Source organism: Thamnophis sirtalis, unplaced genomic scaffold, assembly GCF_051295495.1.
Source record: "Thamnophis sirtalis isolate CommonGarterSnake01/CBP01778 unplaced genomic scaffold, rThaSir2_p1.2 scaffold_10, whole genome shotgun sequence".
NCBI classification, from domain to species: Eukaryota; Metazoa; Chordata; class Lepidosauria; order Squamata; family Natricidae; genus Thamnophis; species Thamnophis sirtalis.
The window spans coordinates 2,390,116-2,402,419 of NW_028261390.1; the positions used below are offsets into that span (position 1 = coordinate 2,390,116).

Here is a 12,304-nt window from a genome sequence, read left to right on the forward strand (position 1 = left end):
AAGGGGTTTTATCGGGACGAGGAGTCGGTTTCATGCTTTTGGGAAGCCTAGGTCGGAACAGCACAGTTTACGAGTATCATCAAAACAGAGGGGCAGACTTTGAGAGATTAAATACAGGTACTCCTCCACTTACAATTATGTTATTCTGTTACAGTTAACTGATGATTAACCCACTACCTTTATGGGACTCTGGTCTGCTCGGTGGACATAACCCTACCTGCCATCCTGGAATTGTGTCCTGGCCTGGAGAAATTCACCTGCTGGACCTCAGCGGGCACCCTTGGTTCCAGCTCCCACATTTCCGCCTCCGACTCGGTGGTCCGCGATCCGATATCGGAAATGTCTCCTTCCTCCCCCTCGGTGCTGTTCCGGTACGGCCGGCGGTGCCAATTCTGAATGGCCTGCCTGCGCAAAGCCGAGCTGCGCACCCCGCCGGGCCGCTCAAAGCCGCTCTCCGAGCCTCGAGACTGGTAGGAGGGCCCATTGCTGTTCTCGCCCCCGTGATAGGCTTCGGGACTGTCGCTGTCGTAGCACCCCGAACTCTGGGAGACTGCTTTGGCGCAGCTGGACGCCCTGAAATTAAACATTCAAAAATGTGGAATCCAATAAAGGAGAATATTTGCGTGTTGGCTTGTTAGCGTCCAGCAGAGCTGGCGGGAAATTCGGACAGTGAGGATGTTGGGGAGGGGAACCTGGGCCAGTCCTGGAGTCTGGGGAAGGCTCTGTGTCGGAGGCAGAGAGGGGGCCAGGGCCGTCCGACAGTTATCAGCTGCCTTCGGAGTCAGACATCAGTGAGGCAGAAGAACAGCTGGAGCCTGTTCCCAGTGTGAGCATCTGCAGAGCTGCCAGACGAAGGGAACAGGTAAGGAACAGGGGAGGAAGGCCGCAGGTGGACGGTGAATGGCCCCTCCCAGAGGAAATAAAAGAGGAACGAAAGGGGAGTGGAGTTTGCAGGAGACAATCAATTCGCTTCATCGGTTCGTGACTCTCCGAGACTCCTTGCCAAGTTCTGCAGAGATCGGCCTGGCAGCTCTCCAAGCCAGATAAGGTCTGTGCAGCTCGCGCATTACATGAGGGCGGGTGGGTGGAGCCTCCCTCAGCTGCCGCTACAAGGCTACAAGTTCTCCCGAACCAGACAGAACTGGCTGACGGCCACCTTTGTTGGGGACCCAATGTTTTAACGCTTTTAAATCTTTTTTGTTTTAATGGACTAGAATAGTGCTTCTCAACCTTGGCCCACCTGAAGATGCGCGGACTTCAACTCCCAGAATTCCCCCAGCCAGCAGAGCTGGCTGGGGGAATTCTGGGAGTTGAAGTCCGCGCATCTTCAGGTGGGCCAAGGTTGAGAAACACTGGAATAGAAAAGGAACAAGGGAAACAACCAGATGTGAGAATCGCAAACTGTGAGTTGATTCCGTACCCAGTGCTGGATGACGACCTCTGATTGGAAACGGCGTAAGAGCTGTGCGGGGTTGTGTCAGCCATCGAATGCTTCTCCCTCTGGAAGGAGAGACAACAGGGAGGTCACCCCCACATCCATTAAACCACCCGTTCCTGATGGTACCCACCCACCGTCGCAGATGTATAGATGACGACGGAGAGCAAGAATTCAAATTGGCCTTCCGAGGAGAATCCTTGCATGCGTGTAATGATTGCAAACACTTCGGGATGCTCTTTTTAACACAGCTTTGTCTCCCCCTCTCCCCCCCAACCGATCAATGAGCTGGAAAGGGACCTTAGAGGTCTTGTACTCCAACCCCCCCTGCTCAAGCCCCATTCCTGACAAATGGCCGTTCCAGCCTCTTCTTAAACACCTCCAGTGATGAACCAGCCACAACTTCTCGTGGCAAGTTGTTCCTGTTAATGATTGAAACAGGAGTTTCTTTCGTATACTTGTATTTTAAAATATTGATTTTATTGCATAACACTGGACATATCACCTATAGATTGTCTGGAGAATCCCCAATCACTGATTCAACCTTCTCTCAATTGTCCCAATATTTGAAGGACTGCCCCATAGAAGAATGAGTCAAACTATTCTCCAAGGGTAGAACAAGAAGCAATGGGTGGAAACTAATCAAGGAGAGAAGCAACTTAGAACTGAGGAGGAATTTCCTGACCGTTAGAACAATTAATCAGTGGAACAGAAGTTGCCTCCAGAAGCTGTGAATGCTCAAAACATTGGAAGTTTTGAAGAAGATGCTGGATAGCCATTTGTCTGGAACGGTAGAGGGTTTCCTGCCTAGGCAGGGGGTTGGACTAGAAGACCTCCAAGGTCCCTTCCAACTCTGTTATTCTATTATTCTGTTTATTGCTTTAAAAAGTTGTGGCTTTTGCTATTCTTTATACAAAACTGGAAGCAACCTGAGTTAAGGAGAACTATCCAAATATCTCAGGGGCTGTCCCAAAGAAGGTCAACCTATTCTCCAAAGCACCTGAGGGCAGGACAAGAAGCAATGGGTGGAAACTAATCAAGGAGAGAAGCAACTTAGAACTTGCCACCAGAAGGAAATATCTTTCCTGCTTTTTTAGTTTGGATATGTGCTGCTAAGTTCACCTTTCAAGGCCATCTGAGTTCTTTGAAACTTGATGAATTGTTTGAGGTCCACCTTCTCAAAGGCCTTGGGAAGTTCTGGGAGCTTCATCACTGAAGAAGAGACTGGACATCCACTTGTCTCGAATGGTATAGGTTCTCCTGCTTGACCAGGGGGGTACGACTACCTGACCTCCATGGTCCCTTCCAGCTCTATTCTGAATCGGAATGTTTGGATTCCTAAGAAAACTGGAGAATTAGATCCTTCTAATTGGTTCTCTTGCTCTACAGAGATCCTGGCTGCGTCTGACCATCTACTTTTAACTTGGATGAGATAGGACCACGGCAGAGGACTTAACGAAACATCCCAAATGTGGGAGGGCTGTATTTCAGGACTAGGAGCCATTTTGTTTTCAAAAGCCGTCTCCTTTCCAACATGGATGCCGAACTACACTCTCTAGATGGGGAGACACACAGCTCAGTAACTATGTGTAACTATGCAACTTGTTGTGTAACTCAGTCTCCAAGGATACAGGTTAAAGCCTGCCAATCTACCTTATCAGAGGCGAGGCTGAGAAAAGCAACGTTCCCTTTAGTCTCGCATGATTGCTTAAGAAGAAGATGAAGGAGGAGGAGGAGGAGAAGAGGAAGAGGAAGAGGAAGAGGAAGAGGAAGAAGAAGAAGAAGAAGAAGAAGAAGAAGAAGAAGAAGAAGAAGAAGAAGAAATAATAATAATCTTAGGATGTTTTCACAGATCGAAACGTAGATTTGAAGGAGCTTAGAGCAAAACCAAATGTTTGCCATGGGGTATGAATATGAGCCGAACGTTCCCCTTGGTGCAAAAGTAAGGGTCTACATTTAGGCAAAATGCACAGGTACAGCATAGAACAGAATGCAGAATAGAATAGAATAGAATAGAATAGAATGCAGAATAGAATGCAGAATAGAATGCAGAATAGAATAGAATAGAATGCAGAATAGAGTAGAATCGAATGCAGAATAGAATAGAATAGAACAGAATGCAGAATAGAATAGAATGCAGAATAGAATAGAATAGAATAGAATGCAGAATAGAATAGAATAGAATGCAGAATAGAATAGAATAGAATAGAATGCAGAATAGAATAGAATGCAGAATAGAATGCAGAATAGAATAGAATAGAATGCAGAATAGAATAGAATGCAGAATAGAATAGAATAGAATAGAATGCAGAATAGAATGCAGAATAGAATAGAATGCAGAATAGAATAGAATAGAATAGAATGCAGAATAGAATAGAATAGAATGCAGAATAGAATAGAATAGAATGCAGAATAGAATGCAGAATAGAATAGAATAGAATGCAGAATAGAATGCAGAATAGAATGCAGAATAGAATGCAGAATAGAATGCAGAATAGAATAGAATAGAATAGAATAGAATAGAATGCAGAATAGAATGCAGAATAGAATAGAATAGAATAGAATGCAGAATAGAATAGAATGCAGAATAGAATAGAATAGAATAGAATGCAGAATAGAATAGAATGCAGAATAGAATAGAATAGAATAGAATGCAGAATAGAATAGAATAGAATAGAATGCAGAATAGAGAGTGGAAGGGAAGGGAAGAGAAGAGACGGAAGGGACCTTCTCGTCCAACCCTCTGCTCAAGCAGGAGACCCCTCCACCATTCCAGTCAAGGGACTGTCTAGCGGTCCCTTCTTAAAAACCTCCAGGGATGAAGATGATTTCTGGTGTCGGGCTGTTCCACTGGTTAATTGTTCCTCACGGGTCGGAAGCTGAGCTTCCTCCCTTACACCACCGTCCCGGTCTCTTCGGGAAAACCCACCTCGCCCTTGGCTTCATTGGCGAGGCCTCGGCTGCTGTTCTTGGATCCCGGCACGCTGCCTCTTCCCAGGCTACAGTTCGGGGTGGTGCCGCAGCTGCTGCTGATGATCTGGAGCTGCTTCTCCGCCCGGTCCGCTCGGTCCAGCAGCTCCTCGATGAACTGCTGGAGACGGACTTTGGCGTTGGCTTCGCGGACGGCCGTCTCCTTCAAGAACTGGTCTATCTGGATGACCTCCCTGCGGGCGAGAAGCGGAGCATTAAGAGCCACACGGCCGGATTAGACGCTTGGCAAGCGACTTGCATTTATGACGGTTGCGGTGACCACAGGGGTCCCCTTTCATGACTTTCTGACCAGCAAAGCAACGGGGAAGCCAGATCCACTTAACGGCCCCCCATTCCTCACTTAACAACGGCACTACTACAACGGCAGCAAGAAAGGGGGCGGAAACTCATCTCACTGAGGCCTCACTTAGCCACAGAAATGTTGGGCTCAATTATGGCCGAGGACCACCCCTATTTAAGCACAGAGAAGTGCAAGGAACAAAACACAAACACACTTAACAATGGTTTTCCGCTCAGCCACAGAAATTGGGAGCTCCCTTGTGGTCGTAAGTCGAGGACAACTTGTTCAGCAATAACTCAGTATGCCTGATGACATGTGTCAATCAGCCTGCTAAACTCCTGGGCCTGAATGCCTGAACATTACATCTACTGGGGTTTTTTTTTAAAATCAAAAATTGATTATTTTAAAAATGTCTCCGCAGATTTTCTCCATCTGAAGAAGCTCAGAAACCACAAAGTGATAATAGGTATAGTTAAATAAAAATTGATAATGATAGTAATGTATACAATGTTGAGCTATTATGATAAGTAATAATTGGATATGAGAAGGGAAGGTTAGAAATATTTTTGGACTATATATAAAGATTATTAATAACAATAATAATAAAAAAACAAAACTAGATACAGTTAAGTTTTAACTAACAGGTGGAAAATGTTATGCTATAGGATATATTAAATAAAGAAAGGATAATGATAATTAATTATATACATGGAGGATTAGAAAATTTTGGTATTAAATATTATGGATGTTTAGCTAAAACAGGATATGAGGATTTAATGTTAATGGAGGATTTTATAAACAAGTAAGTGAAATGCCAGCATGTGGTTCTGTATTAAATCTTGGTATATTTTAGGATGAAGGACGTTTAAATAACTATAGTCAAATAGAAGTGGAGGCATGATGATGGCAATATAATAAATATCCGAGTTAAGATATTTGAATTAATATGAATTGTATTTGATGATGGTGGAAGAGATGCACAAAAGCCTTTTGTAACCAGCTGATACGCTTCCTACAGTATGTAAAGAAGGAGGATTTGTATGTTTGTTTTGAAAATAAAAAATTTACAAAAAGAAAAAGAAACCGCAGAGTGAAAAAAACCGACCACGCCAGAGGGATATCCCGTTAAGAAGGAAGAAGGCCGCAACGTGATAAAACCGGGAGGAGAGGCAAGGGAACAGCATTAAACCGCTAGCGAGCAGCAGGGGAACTCTGCGGATGTTAATTAAAAGCTTAGGTGAGTAAACGGGTGGCTGTGCCAGGCCAAATTGGCAGCAATAAACACAGGCGGAGGTGCCACCCAGGGAGATGGCGGTGGATGGCAGGGAGGCGGCTCAGGGGTGGGTGGGTGGGGTGGGCCAAATGCTCTCAGCCGGCTGGCTTCAGGGGAGGGGGCTGCCCCTCGATGGAAGGGGGGGGAGGACGGGAGGGTGAGAAGAAGGAAGGGAAGGAAGATGGGAGGGAGGGAAGGAAGGAGGGAGAGAGAGGGAGGGAGGAAAGAAGGAAGGGGAAGAAAGGAAGAGAAAGACAGGAAGGAAGGAAAGGAAGATGGGAGGGAGGGAGAGTGAGAGGGAGGAAGGAAGGGGAAGGAAGGGAAGGAAGGAAAGAAGGAAGGAAGGAGGGAAGGAAAGAGAAGAGGGAGGGAGGCGAGAGGGAAAGAGGCCTGGAATTTAGGAGGGATGGATGGGTGGCCTGGAGGGAGGAAGGAAGATGAAGGAAGGAAGGAGAGTAAGGAAAGGAAGGAAGATGGGAGGGAGGGAAGGAGGGAGAGAGGGAGGGAGAGTGAGAGGGAGGAAGGAAAAATGTAAGGGGAAGAATGGAAGGGAAGAAAGGAAGGAAGGAGGGAAGGAAAAGAAGATGGGAGGGAGGAGCAAGGGAAGGAGGACTGGAATTTAGGATGGATGGATCGCCTGGAGGGAGAAGGGAGGAGGGAAGATGAAGAAAGGAAGGAAGGAAAGGGAGGGAGGAAAGGAAGGAAGGGAAGGATGAGTGGGAGGAGGAAGAGAGTGGGGAGCGGGGAGGGAGGGAGTGCAGTGCAGTGTCCCAGGTGTGTGTGTGTGTGTGTGTGTGTGTGTGTGTGTGTGTGTGAAGATCCCCTTTTGCGACCTTCTGACAAGTCAAATCAATGGGAAAGCTGGGTTCACTTAACAATCGTTTTCCTAACTTAACAACCGCAGTGATTCACTTCGTACCAGTTACAAGAAATGTCATTTTAAAAAAAAACGGTGCGAAACCTCCATTTCTCACTCTGCCGCCTAAATGTTGGGGGGCGTTAAGCCGAGGACTACCGCTCATTGGAAGCCTGCCCTACAGCCACCCCCAAAACCCCAAATGAGGCCCATTATCTACGGTGTGCGGACGGAATTCGTTCCCAAGCAGCCCAGTTTGCAGAGGGGGTGGTGGTGGAAATGGTCTTCCTCTGCCCCCTCAAGGTTATTATTCCTTCTTAATAATTCAATTCCGTTTAAAAGGGGGTAAAGTTCTCGCACCTCGACTGTTTATTCCTTCTCTGTCTGTCTGCACTTTCAAACTGAGGCTGACAGTTCAAGCTTCCGCTGGGCCAAGAAAATAAAAATAAAAATTGGAATTCTTTGCTGTACTTTCAGATATGCCTCGGTTTAATTGGCACCGAGCAGACACGGAAACAAGCAAAACTGCTGATGAAATTCCAGCAGACAGAATATTTAATGGGGCTGGAATATATATACATATATATGTGTGTGTGTGTGTGTCTGTGTCTGTGTCTGTGTGTCTGCGTGTGTGTGTGTGTGTGTGTCTGTGTCTGTGTGTTTTTATTTTTTTTATTTGTGCTGATAAATAAATAAAGGAAGACTAGTATAGATCTATTTCAAGCTATTTAGCTCTCATCAGCTAGCCATACCCTTACTGGGATTCGAACCTGTGCTGTATATATGTGGAAGCAGTAAGCTTCCTCCCATATTTGGGCATACCGGGGTTGTGACACTAAATACATACCTATTTCCCTGGCTCAGCTGATAAAGGAGGAGAACCTTGTGGCTTAGTGGTTAACACATCTGCCTAAGATGCAATACAACACAGGTTCCAATCCCAGTAAGGGTATGGCTAGCTGATGAGAGCTAAATAGCTTGAAATAGATCTATACTAGTCTCCCTTTATTTATTTATCAGCACGAATACAACATATATATATATATCACGAGGAGGGAGGGAGGAGGGGTCATCTGAAAGAGGGGAGGATATGCTTGAAATGTTTAACTCCCCCCCCCCCGAGAAACCAACCCTCCACTTACTTATTTGAGGGCAGCGAAGAAGATGCTGTGCCCAGAAGCAGAACGACAGAGATTGGAGAGCTATTAGTCTGAAATGGCGGAGGGTCTCCTGCTTGAGCAGGGGGTTGGACTAGAAGACCTCCAAGGTCCCTCCCAGCCCCAGAACCCTACGATTTTCAAAGATGAACACGGCACAACCTCACCGGCGTAATTCTCTCCTGCGCTTAAAGTAAAGCTAGCCGATCTGCTGCGGGGACTTAATTGGAAACGAAGCGAAGATTCTCATCTCTATGCAAATGCCGGTGTTAAATAAAGATCAGGGAAAGGAGAGTTACTACCGGGAGCAGCTTCCAAAAAGAAAGTCTGCACTCAGGAATAGCTTTCCTCCTGAAGGCTTACTCCCACCGCTGAGCCGTCAATGCAGCCACGAGGAATGAAAAGCCAGTCTTGCAAGGAAGCAAAAAATTCAACTATTTTGCTTTGAAACACTTTAAAGTTAAAGCTAAAGGCTTCCCTTGCACATATGCGCTAGTCGTTCCCGACTCTAGGGGGTGGTGCTCATCTCCAAAGCTGAAGAGCCAGCGCTGTCCGAAGACGTCTCCGTCGTCATGTGGCCGGCATGTCTCAATGCTGAAGGCGCATGGAACACTGTAACCTTCCCACCAAAGGTGGTTCCTATTTTTCTACTTCCATTTTTTACCTAGAAGCTGGGACAAAGAACGGGAGCTCACTCCGTTACGCGGCATTAGGGATTCAAACCGCTGAACTGCCGACCTTTCTGATCGACAAGCTCAGCGTCTTAGCCACTGCGCCACCCTTCAATGAAACACGCTAGTCAATCCCAAAACGAGGGCATTTCCAATTTTCTTCCGTTCTTCTGGAAAGGGGCTCCAACCCCCTTGTGAAGCAATTCTCCTCGGCGGCTTTCCTGTTCGAAACACAACCCGACTCACAAGAGTTCATTTTGACAGTTGGAAATGACGAAGGCACTGAAAAAAAGTGACCTTATGACTGCTTCTCCGCTTGCGAGCATATCGCATGGTCAGAATTTCTAGGCCGAGTCTACCTCGAGCCGGTTAGGATCGAACTGCTGGCAGTGGCATGCAGAGTCAGCCTGCAATACTGCGCTCTAACCACTGCACCCACCAGGGCGCTGTAGGAGCAGAACTGCCACCTTCCAAGGACCCTTTGGTTGTCCCGATTAACGCCTTCTCCCTTGGAGGTGCTCTCTGGCATCGTCACTAACTACGTTCTTAAATATAACACAATTTTTAATGGTTTTATTTAACCCAGATTTCTCCAACTTGTTGTCCTTCCCGAGTTATGTGGAATTCTGGGAACTGTAGTCCCAACAAACCAGGAAGATATGAAGACGTATAATGAAGAGTCGGTTTCTGAGGGGTTTTTTTGCTAGCCGATAAAAAGTCTCTGGAAATTCTCAATCATCCAGGTCATGGTTGTCCCAAAAAAAGGCAATTGAACTTTCTTGGGTTTTTTTCCCTTTGAAAACATTTCGCTTCTCATCCAAGAAGCTTCTTTAGTTCTTCAGAACTGAAGAAGCTTCTTTGATGAGAAGCAAAACGTTTTCAAAGGGAAAAAACCAAGAAATTCCAGTCACCTTTTGGAAAAACCATGATTAGATTATTAAAAATCTCCAAAGACATTTTTTGTCAAGGAATTTGCACACCAGGTGTTCAAATGAAGTCAGGGATGCTGAAACGTAGTTTTAGATAAATAAATATATTTAACATTATATTTATATCAGTCGATAGGCAAACAGGAGCATCCTGAGGTAAAATCCACACAGGAACATCATCATGAGGTAAATTACAGAGCAGGCAGAAGAAAAAGGCGGGAAACAAAGAAACGCCCCCTTTTACCCACAGCAACCAATCACAGAGCAGATTGCCTCATGCAGGAGCCGTCTCTCTCTAACCAATCAGCTATAGCTGTGTGCTCTGACTAGTCCTCAGCGTACGACCACCATTGAGCCCAACATTTCTGTAGTTGAGAGACATTTAAGTGAATTTTGCCCATTTCACGACTTTTCTTGCCTCTGTTGTTAAGTGAATCACTGCCGTTGTTAAGATAATAACCTGTGTGTTAGGGGAATCTGGCTTTCCCCATTGAGACTTGTCGGAAGGTGGCAAAAGGGAATCACTGCAACCGTCATAAATATGAACCAACTGCCAATTTGAATTTTGATCACATGACCATGGGGAAAGGTCACAATTGTGGAAAAAAAACGGTCCCAGGTCACTTTTTTTCAGTGCCTTTATCACAACGGTCACTAAACATTGTCATCGAGGACTTCCGGTACCACCTCACGGTTCCAGCTACTAAATTTAAATACCTTAACACTTTTTGGCAGCTCTTACCTGAGAGCAGTGATGGCGAAACCTTTCGGCACTGAGTGCCAAACCAGAATGTGTGTCCCATGCGCGCGCACTGGAAACCTGAAGACCAGCTGGCTGGTGCATGCATGCCTGTGTTTGGGCCGTTTTGGGGGGCTGTTTTTGGCCCGAAAAAACGGCCCAGAAAATGGTCTGGTTTGGGGGCATTTTTGGCCCCTTTTCAAATCATTTTGGAGTTTTTCTGACTGATTCCCAGCCATTTTTGGCCTGAAAACAGCCCACAAAAACACATGAAAACACTTCAAAAAAAGGACCAAAAGAAAACAGGAAAGTTTTCGGGCATTTCTTGAGCTGTATTCAGGCAGTTTTCCAGTCTTCCAGTGCCTGCAAAGATCAGCTGGCAAAGGTCGGTGTGCCCACAGAGAGGGCTCTGTGTGCCATCTCTGTCACGCGTGCCGTATGTTCGCCATCACCGCCTTAGAGGTTGAAACTTCTTGAACAACACACGATGGTTGCCAACACAGCCCCCCCTCCCCCCGTCTGGAGAATCAACCCAAGTACTCCAAAATGAGGACTTACTGTTGCTTGCGGGTCAACTCCTGCTCCTTCAGGACGAGGTCCTGCTTGAGGGACGCCAACATCTCCACGCTGACGTCCACCTGGCGGGAGAGCTCTACCGCCCGATCTTCCAGCTCTTGTTTCTCGCGGCTGAGTTTGAGGCTTTCTTGCTTGGCTTTCTCCAGCTCGGTGGTTTTGCGGTCTAATTCCACTTGCAGCCGTCCCACTTGGGAGGCGATCTTCTGCTCCACTTCTTCCGTGAACTTCTCCAAACGTTTGTCCACTTCCAGCTTCTCAAAAGCCCGGATCTTCAAACGGGTCAAACCTTCTTCGTAAGCTGCGTCCACCGCCGCAACCGTCGCCGCGGCAGTGGCGGCAGACGCCGGAGGCGTGGCGGAGGAAGTCATGACTTTGCGGGTGAAGATCTCCGACAGCGGGATCTCGATCTCGTGGAAGTAGCGGGATGACGCGGTAGACGAGGAGGACTCCAGCTCTTCGGCCGCCAGGAGGTCGCAAGTGAGGTGCTGTTCTTTGCCCTGGAAGGAAGTGCTTTCGAAGATGTCCCGGCGGGTCGCCGGGCTCAAGAGGGCGGCGTCGGTCGGCAGGGGGAAGATGGTGGCATCGCAGATGCTGTTTGTCTTAGACAAGACGTAGAGAGTTTCATAGGTGTGATTGTACTCCAAGTGAGCCCTTAGAGAGGACAGGCTCCGGAAGCGCTTGTGTTCCCCGCAGCGCGGACAGCGGTAAGGCAGGTCCAGTGAGGCCATCCTTCAACCCAAGCCACACAACCTCTCGCGCAGCCCTCCTCCGCCGGGAACCAGCTGCCGGGACCCTGTCATGGTGTAGATCGATTGGCCAACCGAGACGCGGGACCTGGGCAGGAGGAAGGTGGTAGGAAGCGTGGTGGGACAGAAGACCAGTTCCACAAAGTCATTGCTGGCTAAGGGAGAGGAGAGGAACAGCCTGGCTGCCAAGACACAGAGGTACAGCCGGAGGATGGGCTGGCAGCGGGCACAGCTGGTAACCCTGCAAAAAGAGAGAAGATGGTCAGCACTGTCTCCTTTCCTCCCATGTCCTCTGAGGCACCCCTTCCCCATCAGGGGTCCCCTGCACATTTAGGGAAGATGCTGAGAATAGCGATAGCAATAGCAGTTAGACTTATATACCGCTTCATAGGGCTTTCAGCCCTCTCTAAGCGGTTTACAGAGTCAGCATATCGCCCCCACAGTCTGGGTCCTCATTTCACCCACCTCGGAAGGATGGAAGGCTGAGTCAACCCTGAGCCTGTGAGATTTGAACCGCTGAACTGCAGATAGCAGTCAGCTGAAGTAGCCTGCAGTGCTGCATTTAACCACTGCACCACCTCGGCTTTGGGGCGAAGCAGCCCCAAATATTTATTTATTTTTACTTATTTGTCAACAAGCACAAGGAAACGA

General features: G+C 47.3%; 1 protein-coding gene across 1 annotated transcript in view; it reads right to left on the bottom strand.

The window, feature by feature from the left end:
- Nucleotides 1–11,888, bottom strand: part of FBXO41 (F-box protein 41) — a 28,841-nt gene extending 16,953 nt beyond the window's left edge. Inside the window, exons 1-4 of the mRNA XM_087723747.1 lie at nucleotides 10,890–11,888; nucleotides 4,386–4,599; nucleotides 1,421–1,500; nucleotides 218–573 (exon numbers count right to left, since the gene is read on the bottom strand). Coding sequence (XP_087579873.1) covers nucleotides 218–573; nucleotides 1,421–1,500; nucleotides 4,386–4,599; nucleotides 10,890–11,635 — 1,396 coding nt within the window. The 5' untranslated portion in view covers nucleotides 11,636–11,888. The remainder of the gene's footprint in view (nucleotides 1–217; nucleotides 574–1,420; nucleotides 1,501–4,385; nucleotides 4,600–10,889) is intronic.
- Nucleotides 11,889–12,304: the final 416 nt, after the last annotated feature.